General features: G+C 41.6%; 4 protein-coding genes across 4 annotated transcripts; 2 read left to right on the forward strand and 2 right to left on the reverse strand.

The window, feature by feature from the left end:
• Positions 1 to 2,172: 2,172 nt before the first annotated feature.
• Positions 2,173 to 4,716, reverse strand: LOC149086543 (uncharacterized). The gene is made up of 2 exons (XM_089231796.1): positions 4,083 to 4,716; positions 2,173 to 2,903 (listed from the first exon to the last, which is right to left on the reverse strand). Exons 1-2 carry the CDS (start codon positions 4,714 to 4,716, stop codon positions 2,173 to 2,175), a joined length of 1,365 nt encoding a protein of 454 aa, XP_089087922.1.
• Positions 4,717 to 11,551: 6,835 nt separating this feature from the next.
• Positions 11,552 to 12,160, forward strand: LOC149086544 (uncharacterized). Its single transcript, XM_089231797.1, has one exon. It carries the CDS (start codon positions 11,552 to 11,554, stop codon positions 12,158 to 12,160), a length of 609 nt encoding a protein of 202 aa, XP_089087923.1.
• Positions 12,161 to 18,778: 6,618 nt separating this feature from the next.
• Positions 18,779 to 19,264, forward strand: LOC149086545 (uncharacterized protein F54H12.2-like). The gene has a single exon (XM_089231798.1). It carries the CDS (start codon positions 18,779 to 18,781, stop codon positions 19,262 to 19,264), a length of 486 nt encoding a protein of 161 aa, XP_089087924.1.
• Positions 19,265 to 24,035: 4,771 nt separating this feature from the next.
• Positions 24,036 to 26,132, reverse strand: LOC149086546 (uncharacterized). Its single transcript, XM_089231799.1, has one exon. The coding sequence runs from the start codon at positions 26,130 to 26,132 to the stop codon at positions 24,036 to 24,038; it is 2,097 nt and encodes a 698-aa protein (XP_089087925.1).
• Positions 26,133 to 27,712: the final 1,580 nt, after the last annotated feature.

Raw genomic sequence — 27,712 nt, forward strand, 5'->3', positions numbered from 1 at the left:
GAACCACAGACGTCTCCGCCGCCAATGGTGCGATGAAAGAAGGATGTGGACGGCACAATGGAATGAAATTGTCTTTACTGACGAGTCACGCTTCTGTCTGCAACACCACGATGGTCGGATTCGAGTCTGGAGACACCGTGGAGAGAGGATGCTGAACAGCTGCGTTATGCACCGCCACACTGGTCCTGCACCGGGTATTATGGTATGGGGCGGTATTGGATATCATTCTCGCATTCCTCTAGTACGCATTGCCGGTACTTTAAAAAGCCAGCGCTACATCTCCGAGGTGTTGGAGCCAGTTGTCCTTCCTTACCTTCAGGGCTTGCCCACAGCCATATTTCAACAGGATAATGCGCGACCACACGTGGCACGCATTGTCCAAAGGTTCTTCGTCAATCGCCAGATTGAATTGCTTCCCTGGCCAGCTCGCTCTCCGGATCTTTCGCCGATAGAAAACATGTGGTCCATGGTTGCTCAACGATTGACCCAGATTACATCCCCAGCTGCCACACCAGATCAACTTTGGCAACGCGTGGAAGCTGCTTGGTATGCTGTACCCCAAGAACACATCCAAAGTCTCTTTGAATCAATGCCGAGGCGTGTGGCAGCGGTGATCTCCAACAATGGTAGCTACTCTGGCTACTGATTTTGGCAGGAACCACACTTCACAGAAGTCTATAAATTTAATCATTTGATGCTTGGTCAACATGTTATCTACAAAATAAATATTGTTGCGATGTCTCTTGTCTTTCTTGGTGTTGCAATTTGGGTGGCAAGCAGTGTATATATATATACCGCATATGCAAACAACGTCTACATATTTTTTATTCAGACATTTTTTAATTTCTAGTTTGTTGCAGCTGCTCTATAACAAAAATAGCAGTAACAAAGAATTTCGACACTATTTCTAAAAAAAATTAACACTTTGATATAAACTGAAGAGCCAAAAAAACTGGTACAGGCATGCGTATGCAAATAAAGAGATATGGAGCCAATCAGAGTACGGCGCTGCGGTCGGCAACGTCTATATAATACAATAAGTGTCTGGCACAATTGTTAGATCGGTTACTGCTGCTACAATGGCAGGTTATCGAGATTTAAGTTAGTTTGAACGTGGTGTTATAGTCGGCGCATGAGAGATGGGACATAACATCTCCGAGGTAGCGATGAAATTTGGATTTTCACGTACGTCTATTTCACGAGTGTACCGTGAATATCGGGAATCCGGTAAAAAATTAAATCTACGACATCGCTGCGGCCGGAAAAAGATCATGCAAGAACGGGGCCAACGACGACTGACGAGAATCATTAAATGTGACAGACGTGCAACCCTTCCGCAAATTGCTGCAGATTTCAATGCTGGGCCATCAACAAGTGTCAGCGTGCGAACCATTCAACGAAACATCATCGATATGGGCTTTCGAAGCCGAAGGCCCACTCGTGTACCCTTGATGACTGCACGACACAAAGCTTTACGCCTCGCCTGGGCCCGACAACACCGTCATTGGACTGTTGAGGACTGGAACCACGTTGCCTGGTCTGACGAGTCTCGGTTCCAATTGCTTCGAGCTGATGGACGTGTATGGGTATGGAGACAACCTCATGAATCCATGGACCCTACATGTTATCGGGAATTATGAGAGGCATCGGTTGCGTGTAGTTTCAAGACAGAGACATACATTTATATCTTGCACAAGGGACGGACTTTATTTTACACAACATACTATATACAGGACGAGAAACGAACTGCGCAATAACTAGAATAATCACATTATGGCGCTTTGAGCGCGTACATCAATCATCGCGCTGAGGAAGTGGCTTTCTTTTCCCACACGTGTCGGCGGCGACGCCACAGACTATCCCCCGCCCCACAGTGAGCGCACAAACGTTAATGTAGGAAATACAAGATTGACATTCACATATTGATGATACAAAATTATAACAAATAATAAGCAATGTGCATGTGTGTATAAATATTTGCGACAGCTGAGAATTCAATGTTTTGCAAAGACGAATGAAAAATACGAATGTATACGATGTTAACATATTAGCAATGATTTGAAAAAAAAATAATGTAAATTAACAGTTATGCGAGAAATGCGAAAATGTAAAGGCATAACACAAGAATATAAATGGGTGTAAAAACATATGCAATCAAAAATACGAAACAAATCATTCTGGAAAATGAACTCTTCGTCCATAACGAGTTGTTACTATTTTTTCTGTCGTTGACACTGGACTTTTGGAGTCCTGTTTAGAACTGATCTCATTTGGTAGTTCGGTGACTGCAGGTGGTTCTCTGTCATCCATGGTGAATGCAGGTTTGACTCTGTCAATAGACGCTGAGATAGATTTACCATTTACTTTGATTACAAAAACTTTGTCGGTCCTTTGCACTACAGGATATGGTGCAGTGTAGGGTGCGCTTAATGCAGGTCGAACTTTGTCTACGCGTAAGAACACATGAGAACAAGATTTTAAGGAAGGATGAACATAAATCTTGAAAGTATTCTTATGAGATGGAGAAACGGGTGATAAACTCCTCATGAGCGAAGACAGCATTGATGCATAGGTAGCGTCTGGTGTAGATTTGGACACCTCATCCGAAAGTAGATCAGATGGCAATCTAATAGTGGTTCCATACACCAGTTCGGCACAGGTAGCTTGAAGATCCTCTTTGAAAGCGGATCGTAGACCCAGGAGGACTATCGGAAGAGATTCTGACCATTTGGTATTGTCGTGAGCAATGATGGCACTTTTTAGGGTGCGATGAAATCGCTCGACCAGACCATTGGCAATTGGATGATATGCAGTGGTTCGTATGCGATCTGTTCCTAGTAGTGCTGCGAGCTGCTGGAAGAGATGAGATTCAAATTGAGTTTGAATCTCACGATCTGTGGTCACTGTTGAGGGACAACCAAAACGACTGATCCATGAATCAAAAAATGCTTTGCAGATGGTTTCGGCGCGTATGTCCGGTATCGGTGTTACTTCGGGCCATCTTGTAAATCTGTCTATCATGGTAAGACAGTAGATGTTCCCGTTTAATGGTGGATAAGGGCCTATAATGTCAATGTGCACATGTGAAAAACGAGCGTCGGGAAGTGCGAAGGTGCTCAGAGGTGCTTTTGTGTGCCTCTGGATTTTCGATCGCTGGCATGATTGGCAACAGCGTACCCAAGCTGTGATGTTTTTGTTCATGTTTGGCCAGACATATCGTGAGCAAATGAGGTTTTTTGTTACAGCGATTCCGGGATGCGATAGATTGTGAAGGTGGTCAAAAATCAGCTTTCGATACGAGTCTGGAACGAAAGGTCTGGGTGAGCCAGTTGAAATGTCACACCATAATTCACCATCTGTTAGATGACATGGCGTCAGTTCCAGCTGTAGAGATGTGTTGTTACCCTTCAAAATTTCTTCCCAGTTCCGGGTCGCTTGATTGAAATTCCCCAAATTCTTTGAAATTAATGTCCTTAGAACCAGTTACTGCGTCGATTTCGATTCTTGACAGTGCATCTGCGCCATAATTTTGAGAGCCTTGGACGTGACGGATATCGGTTGAATACTGGGATATCAAGTCCAAATGACGAAGCTGTCGCGGCGAACATTTGTTTGGATTCTGCTTGAAGGCATAAATCAGGGGGCCTCTGATCTGTGTAGATAATGAATTCCCTGCCTTCGAGCATGTGCTTGAATTTTTTTATAGATGAATAAATTGCAAACAGTTCTCGGTCGTATGCGGACCATTTGTTTTGACTTTTGGACAATTTCATAGAGAAAAATACGATGGGTTCCCATTTGTCGGCTAATTCCATGAGAGCACCACCCACGGCGACATCTGAAGCATCTACGCAAACACTTAATTTAGCTCCAGGAAGTGGATGTCTCAGTAGTGTGGCATTTGCCATGGCATCTTTGGCCAAAGTGAACGTTTTTGTTGCTTCATCGGTCCACGCGAGTTGGTCGTTGGCACGAGCAGAACGAGGTGATTTTTTTATTTTTATGACCTTTGAGAAATTTTATTAACGGATGTATCAAATCGGTAGCTTTCGGAATGAAACGTCGATAAAGATTGTACATACCGAGAAATCTTCGAAGTTGTGTCAAGGTCGTTGGCTGTGGATAATCCAAGATACACTGAACTCGACCTGTCAGAGGTTCGATGCCACTTGTAGATAGCCGGAATCCAAGGAAGTCGATGGTTTCTTTACCGAAGTTGCATTTCGAGACGTTGACGCAGAGTCCATATTCTTGAAGTCTGTTGAAGAGAGTCTTGAGATGATGGATGTGTTCATCAGGATCTGTTGATGCAATCAGGATGTCGTCGACGAATGCGTAAACTCCAGGAAGTCCTCTGGTCACTTCATCGATGAATCGCTGGAAGGTTGCAGAAGCATTGAACAATCCGAATTGCATCCTGGTGCTCTCAAACAATCCGAAAGGTGTGCATATTCCTGTTTTGTGGATGTCATCAGGATTTATTGGGATCTGTTGGTAGGCTTTCATGAGATCCACATGGCTGAAAATTTTAGTACCATGCAGTTCAGCAGTGAAATCCGCAATGCAAGGAATGCGGTATTTGTCTTTTAATGTTTGTGCATTTAAAGCACGGAAATCTCCGACCGGTCGAAATTCCAAGGTACCCTTTTTTGGTACCATATGAAGTGGTGAGGCGTAATTACTCCTCGAAGGTCTCAAATGCCCCAGTTGCAGCATGTTGTGAAATTCCGATTTCGCTATTTTTAATCGGTCTGGAGCTGACCTACGAGGTTTCGCCACCACAGGCGGTCCTTTTGTGGATATATGATGGATGGTGTTGTGTTTTACTGGTGCATTTGGATTAGGAAGTTTAGTGATCTCCGGGAATTCAGAAATCAGCTTGTGATACACTGAGCCATCGGTAATCGTTTTCACCGAATGAATGCACGTTGCGTTGGAGACGCGTCAGTAGTGGGAAAAGGGGGTTTCTGGAACAAAGGACTTAGTACAGTCAAGGATAGGACCGGAAAAGGCGCAAAAGGCGTTCGATGTACGCATGCGCGTCAGGAGGTCCCGGTTTTATCCCCCCCCCCATTATAAAAGAGGAATGAACCCGTGTTCCACTTTCACTCCGATTAAAAAAAAAGAGGAAGATGTATATCGAAATCCGAAGAGTGAGGGTGGTGTCGAACCATTATATCGAGCTCTAAAAGGGGAATTTTCTCGAACAAAAATAAGAAAGTGGTTAGAAGGGGAAAAATCTTACACACTCCATCGTGAAAGAAGAAAAAAAGTTCCCCAGGAACCGTATTATAGTTGGTGCAATGAATCAACAATTCCAAGCTGATTTAGTTGACATGAGAAACCTGGTAAAATACAACGACGGTTATCAGTATATCTTAACGTGTATTGATGTGTTGTCTAAATATGCTTGGGCCATCCCGCTCAAAGACAAAACGGGGCGGAGCGTGGTGAAAGCGTTTGATCAAATATTTGTCGAAAGGCAACCACATGTTCTGCAAACGGATAAAGGCACCGAATTCAAGAATAACGTCTTCCAAAAGTTTCTGAAGGAAAAAGGGGTCAAGTTCTTTACGACAGAGGATGACGTCACAAAGGCTGCGATAGCAGAAAGGTTCAATAAAACGCTGAAATCGAGGATGTGGCGATACTTCACAGAAAATAACACGCATAGATACATAGACGAGTTACAAGATCTGGTTTTTGGGTATAATAATAAGTTTCACAGGAGTATAATGATGAGTCCTACCGAAGTTAATAAAGAAAACGAAAAGAGGGTGTGGGACAACCTCTATGGGAAGAAAAAGGTTAAAAAAGTAAAACAAAAGTTTTTTATCGGCGACCACGTTCGTATTTCTCGTACGAAACACCCTTTTGAAAAGGGATACGAGTCTAATTTTTGACATGAAGTTTTCGTGGTGGATGAATACATACCGAGGGAGATACCCGTCCACAGACTAAAAGATTTGATGGGTGAAAAAATTAAAGGGACATTTTACGAACATGAAATGACGAAGACACCTTTCCTATAGAAAAAATTCTAAGAAAAAGGAAGAGGAAAGGTAAAACAGAGCTACTCGTAAAGTGGATGCATTATCCAGAAAAGTTTATATCATGGATATAAATACAGCGACTCAATCCATCTTTACTCATTTCAACAAGATGGCTTCGTTCTACTTAACGCTCCCAAGCGATTCGAGCATGAATTTCTTTCCTGATAACACCCTTTCCAACTTCGTCACAAAACTCCCCAGCGCGTTAGAGTTTGATTCGGATATGGAAGTAGCTCTATCAGAGCTGATATTTCCCATTCTTTCCACAACATAACGGAACGGTCTAACAGCTTTGAATTTAATTCTGGAGATGGAGTGATAAAAAAAGGTGTCATCCCTTGTGGTTTCTACGAGAGTACCACAGACCTCATTAAGGTGTTGACGAGAAATTTTAGAAAGGAGGATATTGATTTGATTTTCAGCAAAACCACGAAAAAAGTAAAGGTGGCTGCGAGGAAAGGTGCTAAGTTAATTCCACATACAGGAATAGCAGAGAATCTAGGTTTTGAACCCGGTGAGATAAAGGGAATGATGACAGAGGGGCCAGTCATGGCTGATCTTGTTGTGAAAACTACAACAACTACGAACTAAAAACTGTGGTCAATGCCGTCCTTCTTCTGTTGTTTACCTTGTTTACCTTTTTCCTTTTTTTCTACTTCCCGGGCCACGATGTTTTACCGCTCCGTATAACCACATTTAATCATGTTATATAATAGTTATTTTTGTCACATTAAATTATGCTAATTTCCTACAATATGCTGATCAATACAATTTCGTTTTCGGCTCCACCATTTCTTAAAAATACAACAGATATGGCGACGAGGAAAGTTTGAATGTTGGTATCTTTTTCCGAACGATGGCGAAAACTAATCCCAGTGCCGCGGATATTCATCAGGTGCTACTTCAACAGCAGCAATGGATGGAAAATTTGTTGGCAGCTCAGCAACGAAACCAACAGGCACTGCTGGAGCAAATTCTTGGACGACTAGTCGGATCACCGAAGGTAAGCGTCTCTGCATTTCGTCATTTCGATAGGATCCACGACCGTTGGAGCACGTACCTGTGCTGCCTGAATCAACATTTCGAAGCCCACGGCGTCACCGAAGACGAGCAGAAACGTGCATATTTCTTGTCATGGGTCGGTGTTGAAACTTTTGAATTACTTCAGAAACTGTTCACGGAAGCCGATGTCGCAACTCGTTCGTATGCGGACATTGTACAGAAACTTACTTCTTATTTCGAATCTAAAACCCATGTGCTTGCTGCTAGATGTGAATTTCTCAGATGTCATATGCAATCAGGCCAGACATACGCGGAATGGGTCGCTGACTTACGAGGAATTGCAAGGGACTGTAGATTTGTATGTGGTCATGATGGATGTTCCCAATCTTTCGTGGACTCTCTAATTCGTGATGCCATAGTTCTTCATACTCCTCACGACCAAGTTCGCTCTCCAGCATACGAACCCCAGTCTTGAAGATGTCCTCAAAATTGCGGAAGCTTTTGAAGCTACCCAGCGCACTGTGCGGACTCCGAAAGAGAATCCTGATGGTCCATCAACTTTCAATAATCTTCCGCAGTGTGAAGTTCTGCAAATGAAAAATTCATACTCAAAGTCGCGGTCGAAGAATTCCAAGAGAAGTGAAATTCAGTCTTCGAAAAAACCTGGTGATGTACCTGGTACCTGTTATGGCTGTGGCGGCAGACACCTGAGGTCCGAGTGTAAATTTCGTGAGGCCACTTGTAATTTTTGCAAAAAAGTAGGCCATATTTCTGCCGTTTGCTATTCAAGAAAAAAATCTAATGCAAAGAAAAATTCTCCAAATCAGAAACATCAGCGCGCTAATACCTCTTTTCAGATTACAGAAACTGTGAATGCTGGCGTGGACTGTACAGATAACAAATTACTCATTTCATTGATGGTTAATAACCAAGAGATGCCTTTTCAATTAGATACGGGTGCTTCATGTTCCTTAGTTGGGACCAGTGGATACAAAGCTCTTGGGTCACCACCGTGCAGTCCATCTACTACAAAGCTGAAAGGATATGGCTGTGTTGAAGTTCCGCTAAAAGGAAAAATTCTGGTCACAGTAAAATATAAGGGTAAAATCATGGACCTTCCTCTTCTTGTTACGGATACTGCAGAAGGATGTAACATTTTTGGACTAGACTGGTTCAAAGCGTTTGATTTTCACATTGATGACTCTGTTCAGCGAGTGATTACATTGGCAACAACTACTCTTCATGAAAAATTGTCTGCACAAGTTTTCCAGAGGCATGAAAATGTATTTCGAGATGAACTTGGGAAGTGTAATTCTTACAAGGCTAGTGTTTTTCTGAAGCCAAATGCTCGACCGAAGTTCTGCAAAGCACGTCCCATTCCATTTTCTCAGGAGATTGCTGTCAAAGCAGAAATTGATCGTCTCACTTCTGCAGGCATTTGGAAACCATGTACTACAAGCCAATGGGCAGCTCCTATAGTTGTTGTAAATAAACCGAATGGTTCTATTCGCATTTGCGGTGACTACAAAGTTGCAGTGAACTCTCAAATTGATGTAAATCAGTACCCTATTCCAAGACCTGAAGAATTATTCCAGAAACTCAAAAATGGGCAAAGGTTTTCCAAGATAGATCTTTCCGATGCCTATCTTCAACTTGAGTTGGATGACGATTCAAAGAGGCTGTTAGTTGTTAATACACCCTATGGATTGTTCGAGTGCCAAAGACTTCCTTTCGGAGTGGCTAATGCACCAGCCATATTCCAGTGCTTCCTTGAGCAGCTCATAGCTGGTATTTCTGGTTGTGCTAATTACCTGGATGACATTATTGTCACAGCTCCTAATGACGAGGAACACTGCAAAGCTCTCGATGAACTCTTCCATCGTCTAGAAAGCAATGGTCTTCGCTGTAGCAAGCCAAAATGCAAATTATTCCAGTCCGAAGTTGAGTACTTGCGGTACATAGTCAATGCAGATGGGGTGCGACCATCAGATTCTAATATTGCAGCAGTGAAAGACTTACCCAAACCTAAAAATATCCAGGAACTGCATTCATTTATTGGAAAAATCAACTACTATAACAAGTTCATTCCTGGTTTTTCTCAGCTGGCAGGTCCTTTGAACAAACTGCGAAGAAAAAATGTCAAATTCGAGTGGAAGAAAGAACAAGAGGAAGCATTCCAGAAATTGAAAGAACACATTGTTAAAGCTACCAGACTAGTGCATTACAACTCATAATTGCCACTGATTTTGGCCACGGATGCATCATCTTATGGCATAGGTGCTGTGATTTCTCACAGATATTCCGATGGTTCAGAAAAACCGATTGCTTTTGCTTTCAAGACATTGACTGATACACAAAAAGCCTACAGTCAAATTGAAAAAGAGGCTTTATCCATTATTTATGGTGTGAAAAAATTTCATCAGTATTTGTATGGCAGAAAATTCGAACTCCCCACGGATCACCAACCCCTGGTATCCATATTCCATTCCAACAAGCAACTTCCCGTAATGACTGCTCAGAGACTTCAACGTTGGGCAATTATTCTTATGGGATATATGTACGATATCAAATATAGACCAACAATGCAGCATGGAAATGCTGATGCCCTTTCAAGACTTCCAGTTGGTTCAGATGTAGAATTTGACAAATCAGAGAATGCATGCCACAATATTGATGTACAGGTGGATGAATACATATCTCATTATCCAGTTGACTACAAAGAAATTCAAGAAGCAACTGCTAAGGACAAAATTTTGAATAAAGTTCTCCATTATATTCAGAATGGTTGGCCGAAAGACTTGCCGGAGAACAATGAGGATGTAAAACTCGATCAGGGTATCGATGGAATTACTAGCAAATTCGCAGATGATGTGAAGCTAATGGGGGTAATCGGAAATGAAAGCGATAGGGAGTTGCTCCAGACCAACTTAAACAAGATTGCAGCATGGGCAAATGAATGGAGCATGACGTTTAGCGTAGATAAGTGCATGGTCGCTCATTTTGGTTCGAACAACCCACGGTTCTCTTACGAGTTGAACGGTGTCACTATCCCGGATGCAACTAGAGTCACCGATTTGGGAATTCTCATTGACGAGCGACTTAAGTTTTCTGAACATTGTTCAGCGGTTGTCAAAAAATCGAATAGAATGCTTGGTCTCATTTTCAAAAAGGTCTCTTCGCGTTCTCCTAAAGTCATTCTTCCGCTTTTTCGAGGCTTAGTTCGTCCTGGACTGGAGTATGCTGTAAGGTTTTGGAGACCATACCTACAGAGGGACATAGACTTGGTTGAAGGGGTGCAGAGAAGAGCTACGCGTGTCCTTATTGGCACACAGGGCTTGAGTTATGAAGAAAGACTTCATTTTTTGAATATGTTTACATTGGATGAACGCAGGTGTCGAGGAGATATGATCGAAGTGTTCAAAATTTTCAATGGAATGGATAGGATGGACCATGAACTTTTAGTACACCGCCAATCGACTGCTTTTACAAGGGGACACCAGTATCGATTGGTGAGGGACAATGCAAGGTTATGGTGTCGCAGGGAATTTTTCTCCAATAGGGTTGTTAATAAATGGAATAGCTTACCCCCGGAGGTAGTAAATTGTAACACAATTGACACGTTTAAAAAGAAATACGATAAACATGTTGGGGTAAATCGAGAAGCTATCCATTCTTAGAATAAGACAACCATAAGTATTCTTTATGGGCATTGTATAATATTTTATCATGTGTATATATTGTTTGTAATTTGTGTTAATTGCATTTTTAATTGGGTTGCTGTATTTTTGAAACATATGACAACCATATTTTTATGGGCATCTTTTTATCAGCCACCTCGTTGGGCATTTTGCCTGTTGTGGCGTTGTATTTGTATTTGTATTTGTATAAAACCATACTTTCTGAGAAAAAATTCACTCTCTGTCAACCGAGGTATCTTGCTTCTCCAAACTGAATGTCTTCGTGTAATCATTCCAAAGACTTTGCAAAGTTCAGTTCTCAAGACTCTTCACATTGGTCATTGGGGAATGGTTCGAATGAAACAGATGGCTCGAAGATATTGCTGGTTTCCACAGATCGAGCAGCAGATTGAAAACGCTGCAAGCCAATGCCAATCATGTCAACGTGAGAAAGCTTGTCCAAAAGCAATGTTCCAGGACTGGCCAAAACCAGATGATCCTTGGCACAGAATTCATATAGACTTTGCGGGTCCCTTCCAAAATTCCATGTGGCTTATCATTGTTGATGCATATTCAAAATTTCCTTACGTGATCGAGATGAAATCTACTACTTCAGAAGCGACTATTGAAGCTCTAAAGAAAGTATTTATCATTGAAGGTTTACCGATCACACTTGTGTCAGACAATGGTACATAATTTACTAGCAAAGTGTTTGAGGACTTTTGCAAATTGAATGGTATCGAGCATCTTACTACTGCTCCATTTCATCCCGCCTCTAATGGCGAAGCAGAACGTTTCGTCAGGACATTTAAAGAAGCTATGAAAAAAGCTGTGTGGGGAGGAGACCACAAGTCAGAAGCACTCAAAAAGCTTCTGATAACATACAGGATAACACCGAAACCTAATTGTGATAAGTCTCCTGCAGAACTATTGCATGGCAGACAGCCTAGAAATCTGCTCTCCCTCTTATTCCCTCCAAAGGATAAAAACATTACATTTTCACAAGACAGTACTACCCACAAGTTCAGTATTAGCAGCAGAGTTTTTTGTAAGAACTATTCGAATGGTCCTAAGTGGGTTAATGCCAAAGTTCTCAAACATCTTGGCAAAATGATGTATTTGGTTCAGACGAATCGTGGGAAATGGAAACGTCATCAGAACCAAATGAGAAAAGATCATTCTTCAGAGAAACATCCTACAATGCCATCTTCTGAGTGCTGTATGGACTATCAAATATTGCTGCCTCCTTCTACTAACGATTCAAGGTGCGAGACTGCTCCCAAACCTGCTGATGGTGGTTCTGCGGTTACTGCCAATACTTCAGTTGGACATCCTGAATGCTCTGCACCGATTTCGAGTCAACCCTCTTCTGTTCTTCGTAAGTCGACTCGTAAGAGAACACCGGTCGAGAGATTCATTCCATTGTGAGGGGAGGAATGTTGTGAAAACTACAACAACTACGAACTAAAAACTGTGGTCAATGCCGTCCTTCTTCTGTTGTTTACCTTGTTTACCTTTTTCCTTTTTTTCTACTTCCCGGGCCACGATGTTTTACCGCTCCGTATAACCACATTTAATCATGTTATATAATAGTTATTTTTGTCACATTAAATTATGCTAATTTCCTACAATATGCTGATCAATACAATTCCGTTTTCGGCTCCACCATTTCTTAAAAATACAACAGATCCGAAACTAGACTTTCATCTGTTGTACGTTTATTGTGATATAGTCGAACCGCAGATTGTCAGCAACACCTTTGCCCCGTTATTAAGAATCGTAAAAACCGAAGGACACGATGGCGACATCGTCAACGCAGTATTCGAGAGGGGTCACTACATCCCTCTAGCCCGAAGGAGTTTTGAAACAGTTCACATTCATATAAGGACGCTCACAGGTCATCTCAAGTCATTTGAACGTGGGAAGGTGATAGTTAAACTAAACTTCCAACTGAAACATTTATGATGTCTTACCACCCGTATCGCTGTTGTATAGACAGCGTAACTGATTATTACGTCAACCAAGCGGGTCAAGGTCTTGGATATTATCAGGGTATACCACTGCAACGGGGTTACGGTTTCGGTTCAATATTCAGCTCCCTTTTCCGATCGGCTATGCCTTTGTTCAAAAAAGGAGCGAAAGCTCTTGGCCGTCAGGTTCTCAGGTCAGGTGTAGATTTTGCCAATGACGTCGTACAAGGTAGAGATTTGAAAACAGTTGCGGTGGAAAGAGCAAAAGAGGCTGGTCGCTTGCTGAGTGACAAAGCTTCTACGAAAGTTAAAAAAATGCTCGGAGGACATAAAAGGAAACGCTTAGCGAGAAAAAACGTCATCGTAAGAAAGCTAGGAAGACGACAGCACCCGATATTTTCGATTGAGAAGATGGCTCTCATCATGACAAACTCACCCGAGTGTCTCAAAAGCGAAGTAGATTTGTTTGCTTTACACCCTACTCAAACCGCCATAGAAGGTGGAGAATGAATTGAATTTCTCCCACTTTCCAGTATTAAAGACGGTCCGATTGAGTTCAACATTACAGGTAGCACCGAAGATTACATAGACCTATCTTCCACACAACTACACGTCAAGTTGGGGGTCACAAAGAAGGACGGTAAACCACTTCTTGATACCGACCTAGTTTCTCCTGCGAATCTACCGCTACATTCCCTCTTCTCCCAAGTGGACGTCTCTCTCAATGGTAGGAATATCACGAGTTCGTCTCACACCTACCCTTACAGAGCCTATATCGAAACTTTGCTGAACTATGGTCGAGATGCGAAGATGGGCCCCCTCGCTATGGAAGGTTTCCACAAGGACACTGCAGGTTCCATGGCCGGCCACGAAAATAACGAAGGTATAAAAGAGCTGTCAAAACACATTGCAAACAGCAGATCTTACGACCTATTGGGAAGAGTACACTGTTCACTTTTTTTTCAACAAAGACTGTTACTCAACTTGGTAGATGTTAAACTTAGATTAGTGCGTTCGAAACCATCGTTTTTTCTAATATCCTCGACAGCTGATTATAACGTGCACATAGATCATGCCAGCCTCTTTGTAAGGAAGGTGAGAGTTAACCCAGCTATGGGAGTTTAGTTGATCTATGAAATGATTTCGTTTATATATTTACACTTTATTTACAACGGATAATATTTACACAATATAAACGTAAATGCTGGTAGAGAAAAATGTGGCCCGTGCATGGCGAGACACAGACACGCGCGTCGGTGAGTAGGACAACATCAACCATAAACAAACCGAGCCAGACGCCTTTGACTCCCGATTTTCATTGTGATGCCACTAGCAGAAAATACACTAATAATTATACAAGCTGGGAAGATACGCCAGCGCCGTCGAGCGGGCAGCACTACAGTACCCCCTCGCAGTCCGAAGGACGAGGACAGAAAAAAAAAATTAAATTTTAAAAGTCACGTGCTTCGATGAACGTAGACGGTTTTTCCAAATATTTTTGCTGGTCGTTGTCTTTTTTAGGATGCTTTTCGGAACGATGGAGGAAGTTTTTGGCACGGATACATCTGTATTTTTGTTGGTTGGCTGAGGCACACTGCCGGTGAGCAGAAAGGCAGGTTTTAACCTGTCGACCGATACCGTGGAAGGTTTTCCTTTTATGAGAAGGCAAAATGTCTTCTCACCACGTTTCAGCACTTCGTACGGTCCGTTGTAAGTGGGGGCGAGTGCTCGTTTCACTGTGTCTGATCGCAGGAAGACGTGGGTGGTGTTCTTCAGTTCCGAATGTATGTACAGTCTCTTTTCACCATGCGCCGTTGCAGGAGTTGGTTGTAGCTGCTGCATCTGGTCCCTTAGAATGGAGACGAATTCTGTGGGACACGGTATGTTGTTACTACTGTTGGTGATCAGATCGCCAGGCAATCTGAGCTCTGTGCCGTATACGAGTTGTGCTGGTGTGGCTTTGAGGTCTTCTTTGTAGCAGGATCGTAGCCCTAACAGGACTGTTGGAAGTGTGTTTACCCAGTTCATGTTTGACCTAGCTATCAGAGCTGCTTTCAGTTGTCGATGAACTCTTTCTATCATCCCGTTAGCTTGAGGATGGTAAGGTGTCGTCCTGATGTGCTGAATACCAAGTAGTTTGGTGAGTTCGTGAAAGATGAAGCTTTCGAACTGTCGACCTTGGTCTGTTGTTATTTTCTCTGGGGTTCCGAAACGACTGATCCAACCAGAATAGAATGTTGAAGCAACAGTGGCTGCTGTCATGTCCTTCATCGGTAAGCCTTCGATCCAACGGCTGAATCGATCGATGCAGGTGAGGCAATATGTGTAATCTTGGGATGACGGAAGTGGACCAATGATATCGATGTGAACGTGCTTGAAACGAGCGTCTGGCATTTCTATTTTTCCTGGAGCGGAAACAGTATGTTTGTGCACCTTTGACTTTTGGCAAGGCACACAACATCGAGTCCAGGTGGTGCAGTCTTTCCGAATTGAAGGCCATACAAAGCGATCGCAGACAAGACGTGTCGTGGCTTTGATGCCAGGGTGACATAGATTGTGAAGAACATCGAAAACGTGTCTTCGAAGATTATTCGGTATATATGGACGTACTCGATTGCAGGATGTGTCACACCAGAGCGGTTTGTCTATACCAACTAAATTGCAGATGTTGAGTTTTAATGAGGAGGAATGCTTGAGAGAGTCAAGCTCGCTGTCGATCGCTTGAGCTTCTGCGATCTTGGAATAGTCTATTGATGGAGGGCATGCAATGGCTTGTATTCTAGAAAGAGCATCAGAGACTTGGTTCTGTACGCCTGATACGTGTCGTATGTCGGTGGTATGCTGTCCGATAAAGTCAAGATGTCGTGTTTGTCGGGGAGATGTCTTGTGAGGCTTTTGACGAAACGCAAACGTCAAGGGTTTGTGGTCTGTGTAGAGGATGAAATGTTTTCCTTCGATCATGTGTTGAAATTGCTTCACTGCCGCATACGCTGCTAATAGCTCTCTGTCGTAAGCGCTATAATTCATCTCAGCTTTGATAAGCTTCCTGGAGTAGAAAGCGAGAGGTTGCCAGTGCGAGTTGACAAGCTGTTGTAGGCAAGCTCCGATTGCTGTGTTGGATGCGTCTACCATGATAGAGAGTTCGGCTGATGGATGTGGAAAAGCAAGAAGGGTTGCAGAAATGAGTTTTTTCTTGCAATCTACGAAAGCTTGATTTGATGTTTCCGTCCACTCGATCTTCGCGTTGCTTTTGGATTTTTTTTTGAAGATATAAACATAATGGAGCTTGTGTTTCTGCTAACCCAGGAAGGAATCTCCGATAAAAATTCAACATTCCTAGAAAACGTCTAAGTTCTTGGATGTTTGCCGGTCTTGGAAAATCTTTTATCGCCTTCACTTTATCATGAAGAGGAGAAATTCCTTTTGATGATATCTTGTGTCCGAGAAATGTGACTTCATCTTGGAAGAATTTGCACTTCAGAGAGTTGATCTTTAGACCATGTTCGGCCAGTCGTTTGAAAACTATGTCCAGGTCCCGAAAGGCGTGATGACGGCAGTCTTGGGCACGTCAGCTTCTGCCACTGGAATTTGTTGATACGCCGAGACGAGGTCGATGGTCGAGTAGATTGCAGTCCCGTGAAGCATGTGGGTTAGGTCATGGATATGAGGAATGGGATATCTGTCTGGTGTGGTGATCTTATTTAGCTGACGGTAATCACCGCAGATACGCCACGCACCGTTAGGTTTCTTGACCATATGAATTGGACTGGCCATGCACTGTTTGATGGCCGACATAATCCTTGTTTTTGCATGTCCAGAAATTGCTTTTTGGCGCAAGATAACTTTTCTGGAGAGAGACGGCGAGCTTTAGCAAAAATTGGCCTACCTGTTGTCTCGATGATATGCTCACAGCATGGTTTGGAGTTCAGCGAAGATTTGCTGAGCAGGCTTTGATAAGTTGTGTCACCGTCGAAAAGTTTGATTGAGTGCACTTCTGACTTCCTTAGTTGACAGTTTGCAGTGAGTTTCGTCCTCATGTCGAGGAGGCATCGTCGTCGTAAGTCTGGAAGCAAATTGAAGTTGTACAAGAAATCGGCTCCAAGAATCGGTTTCGGTACCGCGGCCAAGAGGAAAGTCCACCTGAAGTCTCTGCTGAGTTGAAAATCTAAAGTGACTGTTCGCTCACCATAGACGTTTATTGGAGACGAATTTGCAGCGGAAAGTTGGAGAAGTGGTTGACGTTTGTCCGTGCTGCATGCTGGGAGTATTGAAACGTCAGATCCAGCGTCTACAAGGAATGAAATGTTGGTGCTTCGATCGACTACAAATAAGCGACGAGATGTCGTTGGCAGGGAGCACGTCGCGACTACTCTCCGCCCTCGTCGTTTTTTTGCAAACCTGCATGGTGAAGTGCACCTTCTGGCTTGATTGCCAAATGTCTTATGGTACCAACAAAATTGCCTATCCGGAAACGTAGGTGGTGATGTTGATCTCTTTGAACGGGAGAAACGTGAGCGCGAAACACTACCGGAGCGCACACGCAAAACTGTTTTCAGTTCTCGGCGTAGTTGGGCAATCTCTCCTTGGAGTTGTGCGATCGTGTCTGATTGTTGACTTTTGTTCACCGCGTCTACACGAGGTGGGCTTGCTTCTTGGATCTTGTCCGCCAGCTCTGCCGTTTTGTCAAGGTTTAGTGGGCTCACGACAGCGAGTATACATCGAGTAGATTTGGGCAGTTGTTGCAGGAAGAGTTCTGTCAATAGTTCGTCCGAAACGCTGAAAGATTCCGCTCTTCGTTTTAATTCACGGAGAATGTCAGACGGTTTCCGATCTCCTAATGGCTCACCAGCGAGAAGTTTCCTAAGCTGTGTAGACGAAGATTCACTACAACGTGTGACTAGTTCGTGCTTTAGTTTTTCGTACGGCTCCGAAGTTGGCGGGTTCATGAGAATGTCTCGTACTAGAGATGCGTTATCTGGAGGAAGGTTCGCAACGATGTAGTTGTATTTTGTTTTTGACTCTGTTATCGGTTTCGGAGCGGCTAACTCAAAAGTGCTTTCACACATCACGAACCATAACGATACATCACGCACGTTGAATGGCGGTATAACTATGGCACTCACCTCTGCCATAGTGGTTTCTTTTGTTTCACGTCCGATGTCGCCAATCTTTAGTTGATCTATGAAATGATTTCGTTTATATATTTACACTTTATTTACAACGGATAATATTTACACAATATAAACGTAAATGCTGGTAGAGAAAAATGTGGCCCGTGCATGGCGAGACACAGACACGCGCGTCGGTGAGTAGGACAACATCAACCATAAACAAACCGAGCCAGACGCCTTTGACTCCCGATTTTCATTGTGATGCCACTAGCAGAAAATACACTAATAATTATACAAGCTGGGAAGATACGCCAGCGCCATCGAGCGGGCAGCACTACAGGAGTTTGTCGGAATCGGAAAAGAACTCAAGTCAGCCGCCTTTTTTTTATGTATCTACTATAACCTTTTTTTTTAATTTAACATAATATTACGTTTTACAAAGTCGAAATTCAGCAGGAGCCTCACCTAGAAGAGTGTAAAGGCCCTGCGAATCATCTAAAGTTTGCAAACAAGCAACCAAAAAAAAAGAATATACAAGTATGAGCACGGATCTTCACAGGGGCCGCTCATTTGGGGTGTAGCAGTAGTAGGTAGGGCCTCCAAAAAATGGCTCGGGGATCCATGATGTTCTTAAGTCAGCCATCTCGTTGGGCAATTTGCCTGTTGTGGCATTGTATTTGTATTTGTATAAGAACAATTACGTGTTTTTAGTAAAGCGACGGAAGAGTGTCCTATCAGTACAGCGTGGTCTAGCCAAAAGTGCCAACTCCTCGTGTTGCCAGATTCATCTCTCCTTTTTGTCTCTTCCTGGCACTACTGAATCTACTATTTGTTGTTTCTAGGCCGCACTAGATATACACCACACAGCTGTTGCCATCGGGCATGCTAAAGCATTGGATAAGACCACTGCGAAATACCCTATCAATAGAGTACTTTGTAAGGTTTACTCTGTGGCACAGGGAAGCATGTCATTCGTCCAAGACAATGTGTATCTAGGTGCAATGCCTCAACGAGTTATCATCGGCCTAGTTGACAATGAATCTTTCAGCGGTACATTTAGAAGCAACCCGTTCGATTTCAAGCATTACGATCTCAACTTCGTCTCCGTATATGTTGATGGCCGACCAGTCCCCCACAAACCCCTAGAGCCTAACTTTGAGACCGGAAACACCGTAACAGCCTACAATAACCTGTTTCGAGTCGAGGAAGATCGTGGCATAGACATAACCAGAGAAGAATTTCATAGTGGTTACACTCTATTTTGTTTCTCCCTACTCCCCGACCAGAGCGACTGCGGACACTTACACTTGGTGAAACATAGTAATCTACGTGTGGAACTAAAGTTTGCGAAAGCACTACCTAAAACCATCTCGGTAATCATATATGGTGAGTTTCAGAACCTTATAGAGATAACAAAATCGAGAAGTGTATTGTGCGATTTATCTGGCTGATGGATTCCGAACAGATTCGTCGAGCACTCCGCAGAGACCCGAAAACGAAAAAAGTTTTCAGGAACGTTTACGCTGGTGACGCGTTGCCTTCGAGAATACGAAATTATCCTACAGCTCTGATCGTTAACACAGATACCAGTGCAGAGTCTGGAACACATTGGTTGGCTATATATCTTCATGTCAATTTGACCGCGGAGTTTTTTGACTCATTCGGAAGACATCCTTCAAACTTTCAGAAAGGTAATATCACAAAATTCCTGAGAAGATATCAACGACTCACCTACAATGACGTGGCGCTGCAGTCAGTTGATACCCAAGTTTGTGGCTATTATGTTATTTATTACGTGTACTGTAAATGTATGGGTGAAAGTATGAATTCTATTGTATCTCGCTTCAATGTGAACAACGATTTACGTGTGTTTAACTTTGTAAGAAAATACTTTTCTTTTTAATAAAATTGATTTGCATATCATCATTTTTCACGATGGAACCGTTAACGTTACACCATCCATTCACTGCCGTCTGTGCAGCTGCAAGCGGTAGCGGCAAAACATATTTTTTAAAGGGTCTGCTCGAACATCGTGAAAGGCTTATCAAACCTTTACCGAAACGCGTGATATGGTTTTACGGAGAATCTCAGCCACTGCACGAGGAAATTAGAGATGTTGAATTCCGAGACGATTGTAATTTCGAGGGAGTCTCCAATGCCTTACTGATTTTCGATGATTTTATGTCAGAGTTATCGGGAGAAGAGAAAATGGTTAAGCTATTTACTAAGTATAGCCACCATCGAAATTTATCGGTTATCTTTGTAACTCAGAATTTCTTTCATAAGAAACTGCGGGAAATAACGTTAAACGCGCATTATATTTTCCTGTTTAAAAACCGGAGGGATTTGAACCAAATCACCCATTTGGGGAGACAGTTGTATCCTACGAAATTAAATTTTTTCGAAGAAAGTTACGCAGATGCAACGAAATCTCCGTATTCATATTTATCGATCGATCTTAAGCAAGAAACGGATGAAAAAATGCGCACCAACGTGTTACCCACGCGAACGCAGTATGTCTATCAACCGAGACGTTAAAAGACTGGGTACGTCAGCGACACTATTTATTCAACGATATGTCCGCGAGGAAGCAACAAGTGCTGAGATTGTTGAGCGGATGTCCTCAAAGACAACGTAAAGAATTATTGAAGCGGTTACCAAATTCTGACATCAAAACCGTTTGTGAATGTGCATTGAATTTACTGCATGGTAATATCCCAATATTCACCCTCCAAAAAGCTAAACTTCAAAAGTATAAAGGTTTGCTCCGTACGTTAGCAAAGAGGAAAACACCTCTTTATTAAAAGAGAAAGATCCTCATACAAAAAGGTGGTTTCCTTCAAGTTCTTTTACCCGCTGCAATCGGTTTGATTTCAAGTCTGATAGGACATGGAATTCGCTTAAAAAGTTATGGTACTTGTTCCAGAAGATAGAATGAACGGCCATGTTATTAAAGAGCCGCAGCTTACGGAACTAGATACTGAAATGGCGAAGATACTGAACAGTAAATTACCGAACGAGGTTAAAATAAAGTTTTATCAACCGATTTTGAACAAGAGGAATACTGCCTTAGGGTACGTCCATAGTGCACCGCTTCCCGCTTCTCGCTTTATTGTTTAAACCGCGGCAGTTGTAGAAGGCGAGATGATCCCGCGCGATTCTAGCCGGTGGTGGTTATAGTGCACCGCTCGCGGGAGCGTCTGCCTGCATGGGCAGTTGGCATCATGGAGCTATCACGTGGGGATCTATTGTGTGTTTTTGTTGACAACAAAAAATATTTATTATAAAATTAAACATGAAAGAATGACGAATGTACATGAAATTAATAGGACTCGCCTTGAAGTTGCAATGGGTTTAGTGTAATCGCTAATTATAGTAAATTAATTAATTGATGATAAATCAGCGATTTCGCTTTTAGTGCCACAACAAATTTTCGATTAGAAAAACGAAAATTAATCGTTACAAAATTCCGTTTGATTTAGTTTTATCGTTAATTAGTTTATATTAATGATAAAACTAAATCATGATCGATAATTAACTAATCAACTAATAACGATAAAACTGAACTGGCTGATAATTAGTTAATTAACTAATTAACGGCAAAATCCGTTGGATTTCGTTTTATCGTTAATTAGTTTATTAACGATAAAACTAAATCATGATCGATAATTAGTAACGATAAAACGAAATCCAACGGTATTTTGATTAATTAACGATATCGTTTTCATTACGTCAACTAATTAACGATTAGTATTAACAATAATTAGGCGTCATAAAAACTCCGTTGGATTTAGTATGATAATTAATGATCCTTAATTAATTAGCGATTTCGCTTATTATGTCATAACTAATTAACGATTAGTATTAGCAACAATTATCCATCACAAAACTCCGTTGGATTCAGTATAATCGTTAATTAACCTTAATTAATGATTAACCAACGATATTGCTTTTATTATGTCATCTAGTTAACGATTAGTATTAATAATTAATCGTCACAAAAACTCCAATTGGATTCACTATAATTGGTAATTTTCTTTAATTACTTAATGATTAACGATTTCGCTTTTATTATGTCATAATTAATCAACGATTAGTAATAACGATAATTGATCGTTACAAAAACTCCGTCGATTTACTATTCCATTATAAAACGAACACTTAGAGGAAAGTATCCGTTCAAAACTGCAAGCGGTGAGCCGGTTAAGCGAGAAAAAGAAATAATAATTCATTCTGGTTAAAGCGGGTAAAAGCAGTTTGAGCCGGTAAAAGCAGGTAGGCGGGCGCACTATGGCCGCCCCAATGAGTTTTCACGATCTTTTTTCAGCCGCGATAAAGCGAGTAGCGAGAAGCGGTTCACTATGGACGTACCCTTAGGAAACAATTCGCCACTCGACCGTTTCGATGAAGAAGAACCTAAAATGCGCGATCTCAGTAAACCGCCGTTGAAGAAAAGTGCAACATCTGATATATTGTTAAATTTACCGAAATCTCACCGTGAAATATCGGGAAAAATTATAAGTCACCTTAAAGATTACCCAAATGTTATCAAATGGTCACCGAGCGGTCAGCTTGTGTATAAAGGGGTGGAGATAGACAATACAAATATTTCCGAACTGTTATCCGGTGTCGTGAGCATTCAAAAAAAGAAACCTGTTCCGGGTGAGAAAGAGTTTCTTCAAGGTTTATACGAGATAAGTTTACCGCATTATTACATAAGAAATAAAAAAATATATGAAAAGATGGCTTGAGTTGTAAAAAACGTACTGGAAATAAAGATTTTCTTCTCTGAATTGTGTCTCCTGTTGTTAAAAACACACACACACAATCGTTTAGAAACATGTACAATAAGCTTTTATTTTTCTGTTGGTTACATCAACTTTCTTCTTCTCCGTGGGGATTAATCGCGTGGTGTCCATAAGCTAATGTTGAGACCCCATCATCTAATATATAGCGTTTGTCATCAAGGGGACAAAGACTTACTTTTCGTACCATGGTTGTGTGGAGTTGGTGCTAGTGTTCGTGATTTTTACCATCGTATGTCTGTACCGCACTTGATCGAAAAGCGAAGACTTGTACAGCTCATGATGCAGTTGATTGCGGGAAACGGTTTTGCTGACTCCCTTGGCCGTTTTCTTGTTTTCCTTAGCCGTAACAATGCTGTACATTTTTGAACGAAGACCGACAAACGATAGAATGGGGTCACCGGGGCATTCGTCCTTCATCAGCCCGAGCACTGCTTTGTTATGAGGGTTGTAAAGGGTGTGATTTGGAGGGGAATTAGAAGTGTCGAATTCGTCCATGTTGGATTTTATCACGCGGTGTAGATTTTGGGTTTCGATTGCATACGTTAGCGAATCTGTGTCGGTGAAGAGAAGTTGCGCTTTTTCTCCGAACCGTGATTTAACCCACCGATAGTGAAAATCATAAATTTTGATTTTACTCACGTCCAGAACTACGAAACCCACATACATAGGACGAACTAATTTCAGTTTTAACCTTTCCATTTTTATGGCAACCAATCGATTGTTAAAAATTCTGAAGGCTTCAAAGGCTGGGGATGCAATTAATTTTTTAGCTTTTTTCTCCTTATGCACATTTTTTACGTTAACATGCTTCCGCTGGTTTTCCATGGTTTTCCCGAGTACTGCATTGTTCATCGGTTTGAAGAACGATTTTTCGAAATCGTTCGAAGCTGCTTGACGGCGTTCGGTATTAAAGTCAATGTACGGTTTCAGCCACGGTTTTTGATTGAACTCTATAACCCTTTTTATATATTTTATTTTGAGACCGAGGGTGAGGTAGAGTTGGAGGTTGCGATAATGCACTACATAGTTTTCTTTGTCGTATAAGTTGGGAACTAGCTTTGTGCATTCGGACGGTTTCCCCTCCGGGTTAATTTTCCCCCACACGCTCTTCATATGGTTTGAAAACAACTTTTCTGTTATCACCATGTTTTCAGGTGCTAGCGGATAATCGTTATGGTCATTGTGAAGTTCTTTGGGGTATTCTAGTCCGACTTCCAAGACATAGCCTTTCGGAGAGTCCTCGGGAACGTTTGCGATGTGTATGTTAGATATTTCCTCTGTGCTCAACCATCGGAAACCTGAATATGGTAGGTATTGGGACATAGCGTAACCATAAAGGTTATTTGCATCCCAATACACTATTTCTTTGGTCGGTTGATTGGGTTCAAACTGTTCGCTGTATCGGCTGTTAGCCTCAGCGTAACGATGGGTGATCATAGAATACACCTCCTCTAACACCGGATTCAAAAAACAAATGCATGTCTATGTCTGTGAGAAGTTCCAAATTAATATCGGTCATCCTCAGACATGCCGAAAAAGCCAAACCAGGGCCTGTATACATATGCGCATGGTCAATTTTGTAATAGCTCATGCTAAGGTTCCTGAAACGTTCGAACACGTCTGCTAGTAAAAGCACGTCTGATTTTACGTAAAGGTCATGATAATCACCGAGATGTTGAATGCCGAATTTTTCCCATACGAGTTGTGCATGAGTGTAATCATCCACACTTATATCGGTTCCAGTTAGACTGCTGAAGAAAGCTTCGCGGGGTGGTAATTCAGTTTCTGAAAATCGAGAGAACGAGTCGATGTACTCGAACGGGTACACCCCTTTCCTCACAAGTAGGTCGGCATATTCGAAAATGCTGTCAGTCAACCGAAAATCTGAACGGGTAAGATTGCCAACCAACTTATCTAAAGAAGCCGGTAGGAATTGAAATGAGTCTAAGAAACGTAAATCCCCAATCGAGAAAGAAATGTATTTCTCCAAATTATTAGGGATGACTGAGATATCCTGATCTTTGAAGAGCCCTGCCGCCTGCACGACTAGATGACTGTCATACCCTCTCAAATTATGTATTATTACAGGTACATGGTTAGAATATTTCAGCTGTAAATTGCACGCGTTATGCAACGCTGCAACGAACTCACCCGATATGTGGTCATGGTGTCGAACTCTATCACCACCCAACGGTTTCTCACACGTCATACATACAACAGCACCCTGAAATTTTTTCTCGTCTTCTTGGGATATGTTAAGGGGCTTCACGGTGTTAAGAATGTTTTGAATGCTAGCGTTCTCCTTCACCAGCATGTGAAGGAATACCTGCACGCAATCTTCTCCTCTATACACCACTGGGGGTTTATAAAGTGTGGTGTCAGGGCCTACTATAATATAACTGAAACCACTTGGTACATGTTTTTCTGTGTGGGTAGTGTATGAGTGTGTTGGGTTCGGAGTACAGCAAGAAATTTTCTCTAAGATACACTCAAAGTCAGCGTAAATCGTGAAAGGAACACGTAACTGATACTGGTGCTGAGTGAATCTAAGCCATTTTTCATCTTCATTAGGCATACATATTCGTTGTAGACCGTGAGGTTTGCAATACTCTTTATGTTCGACCAACAAATTTTCTCTAGAAAACCTGTGTAGACAGTAAGGACAATAGAACCGAGCAGCTTTATGCTTAGTTAGAGGGGATAACAACCTACTCATGTTTTTTATTAGACTGTAATGACTGGTATTTTCGTAACATATGTATAGCAAGTCAACGTGGTGAAGACGTTGGGTTGCCTCTGTCACCCTCATCGTGAAGATTTCATTATCCGCTAACCCATAGACATTGACAGAAATGTGTGGGTTCTGTTCTTCAAAGCGATTTATTTGGGTTATTTTGACTGGGAGCTCTATCCCACCCATGTTCAACTCATGCTCGAACTGTAGATATTTTGATACTCGTTGCGGATTCTCGTCTTGGGGGTGAAGGGCTGCTAATACACTCCAGATAAAACATTTATTATCCGTGTTTGAGATGTTTATAATCGCTTTTCTGTTCACGATTGATGGAGGTATGGATAAGTAAGAAGCTGCTACTAATGGGTTGTAGGCAGCTATATTCAGGTCTAATTTTAAAACCTTATCAAAGACCCACCCGCTGCCCATTCTTGTAAACTCGTCGAGCGAAGACAGAATTTTTTTGATAGCTGAATCTATCTTATCACCGAGTTCATGCTCAGAATGTATGAGTTCCACTCTCGAGCGGAAAAAAGGTTGTATAAATTCAATTTCATTGGATTCTGTTCTTCTTGAGAAGAGAACGTTCAGCACAATATAAAATTTAAGAGCCTTTTTCACACCTACTTCCCGGAGTATGATGTGTTGTATTTCGGCTCGAACCTCGTTAAAGAAAAGAATGGGGTCATATGCGTTATCGGAAGTTGGTTCTATCACTATAACTGTGAAAGTGTTCAACGCAACTTCCTGTTGGTTTGGGGGAAGCACCCGCTCCATGAAAGCATTGCCGCTCTTGATTTCGTCTGTTATCGCCTCGGGAAAAGCGTCTGCTGCATTTTCTACAAGTAAAAATTTTTTCTTTTGAGTGGATTCTTGTATGTCGACGTAAATCATGTAACCTTTTAAACACCTTACCACAAGTCTTGCAAGAGTTCGGTTGCGCATCCTGAAAGCAGAAATGCAACAACGTCTGAGAAATAATAATAAAATTCTCGAATCCTTTCATGTGTTTAAGTTTTTTCCTCAGTAATCTATAAACTTGATTACTTACCGTCTGTTTCGATGTGCCCGGCAAGCAACCATCTTGTTCATGAGAATTCGATTGCGCATCCTGAAAGCAGAAACGCAACAACGTCTGAGAAATAATAATACAAACAGATAAAATACCTGACGAAGTGGGTACAAAAAATCTATTCATTTTATCTAAAATAATACACTATTCATATAAATAAAAATAGTTGTCTTATGGAAAAACAAAATACATAAACATCAGGTACCCATAAGATTAAGTGGCAACATCAAACACTATAATGAAAGAAACGGTCATGGTTGACGATATGGGAGAAAGACATTAATTTTATCGTTATGTGATTTTTATCTCAATCGATTCTTATGTCAGACATATCATCGACTATCCATACTGAAGTTGCCTTGTGCAGACATGGTTAATTATTATCTGTTTAATATGCATAAAAATGTGGAATTTTGATTTATGGTTTTTAATTTTTTTTTACTTCTGGGAAAAAAATATTTCTGACCTGTTCTCAATTAATGTAACTCTTAAGTTGTTCACATCTCTCATATAGCACATCGATTTGGGTCACTGAGTATATAAGCGACTTTGAAGTAATCTTCACAAGAAAACTCTTACACTATCCTAGGGAAACATTGGAGTTCATTCTCCAAGATCAGATCTTGGTTTACCAGAAAATACCGGTCCTTTTTTTATAAAACTTTTACTTCGTTTCTTAACCCATTAACGCCGGTTGATATGGAAATTTGCCATTCGAAATTTTAATTTTTTCCTTTGTCAATAAATGGCTGAAGTGGTATCCTCAGTATTTTTGTTAGTCTCCGTTAATGGGTAAATACGAATTTTTAAAATATGTCTAATAGATTTGATTAAACGAGTAGAAAAATCTAATGCTAACAAACGTATTGGTCAATCCGGAATAGTTTTGCGCTTCATAAAATACTAGCTATAATACCCGACGTTGCCCGGGTTTTCTTCAATGAAGATTTTTGGATCACGTGATATCTCCCTCTTTCTTTGAGGGACATGCAAACCGTGTCTAAGTTAACCAATATGACGACTCATGAAATAAACAAATCTAGATTTAAAGAAACGTAGAAATGTATATATTTTTTCCTTTTTTAAAGAGCGCTAGGTATTTCGACCCTTCCTTTTGAACTTCAAGTTATCCATCTGCCTATTTCAGCTTCCACAAATGCTTGGTTAACGCTGTGGAATTTCTTCGATGCACTTTATGGGTCCATAATTAATTTTAAAAACAACTTAAACTATATGAATATACGCAGTTGAATATTAACGGAGACATTAATTTTCATGCTTGAGA

Source organism: Pholcus phalangioides, unplaced genomic scaffold (genome assembly GCF_987345545.1).
Source record: "Pholcus phalangioides strain wild (caught in Gottingen) unplaced genomic scaffold, Ppha-v1.0 ptg000004l_1, whole genome shotgun sequence".
Classification (NCBI taxonomy): Eukaryota; Metazoa; Arthropoda; class Arachnida; order Araneae; family Pholcidae; genus Pholcus; species Pholcus phalangioides.

Bases quoted from the DNA above. Each gene is read 5' to 3' on its own strand.
- LOC149086546 (XM_089231799.1), bottom strand. From the start codon at position 26,132: ATGGAGCGGGTGCTTCCCCCAAACCAACAGGAAGTTGCGTTGAACACT.
- LOC149086545 (XM_089231798.1), top strand. From the start codon at position 18,779: ATGTCATTCGTCCAAGACAATGTGTATCTAGGTGCAATGCCTCAACGA.
- LOC149086543 (XM_089231796.1), bottom strand. From the start codon at position 4,716: ATGCTGCAACTGGGGCATTTGAGACCTTCGAGGAGTAATTACGCCTCA. The intron at 2,904-4,082 runs GTATGTACAATC...GTCCCTCAACAG, and splicing joins ACAACTTCGAAGATTTCTCG to TGACCACAGATCGTGAGATT.
- LOC149086544 (XM_089231797.1), top strand. From the start codon at position 11,552: ATGAAAAAAGCTGTGTGGGGAGGAGACCACAAGTCAGAAGCACTCAAA.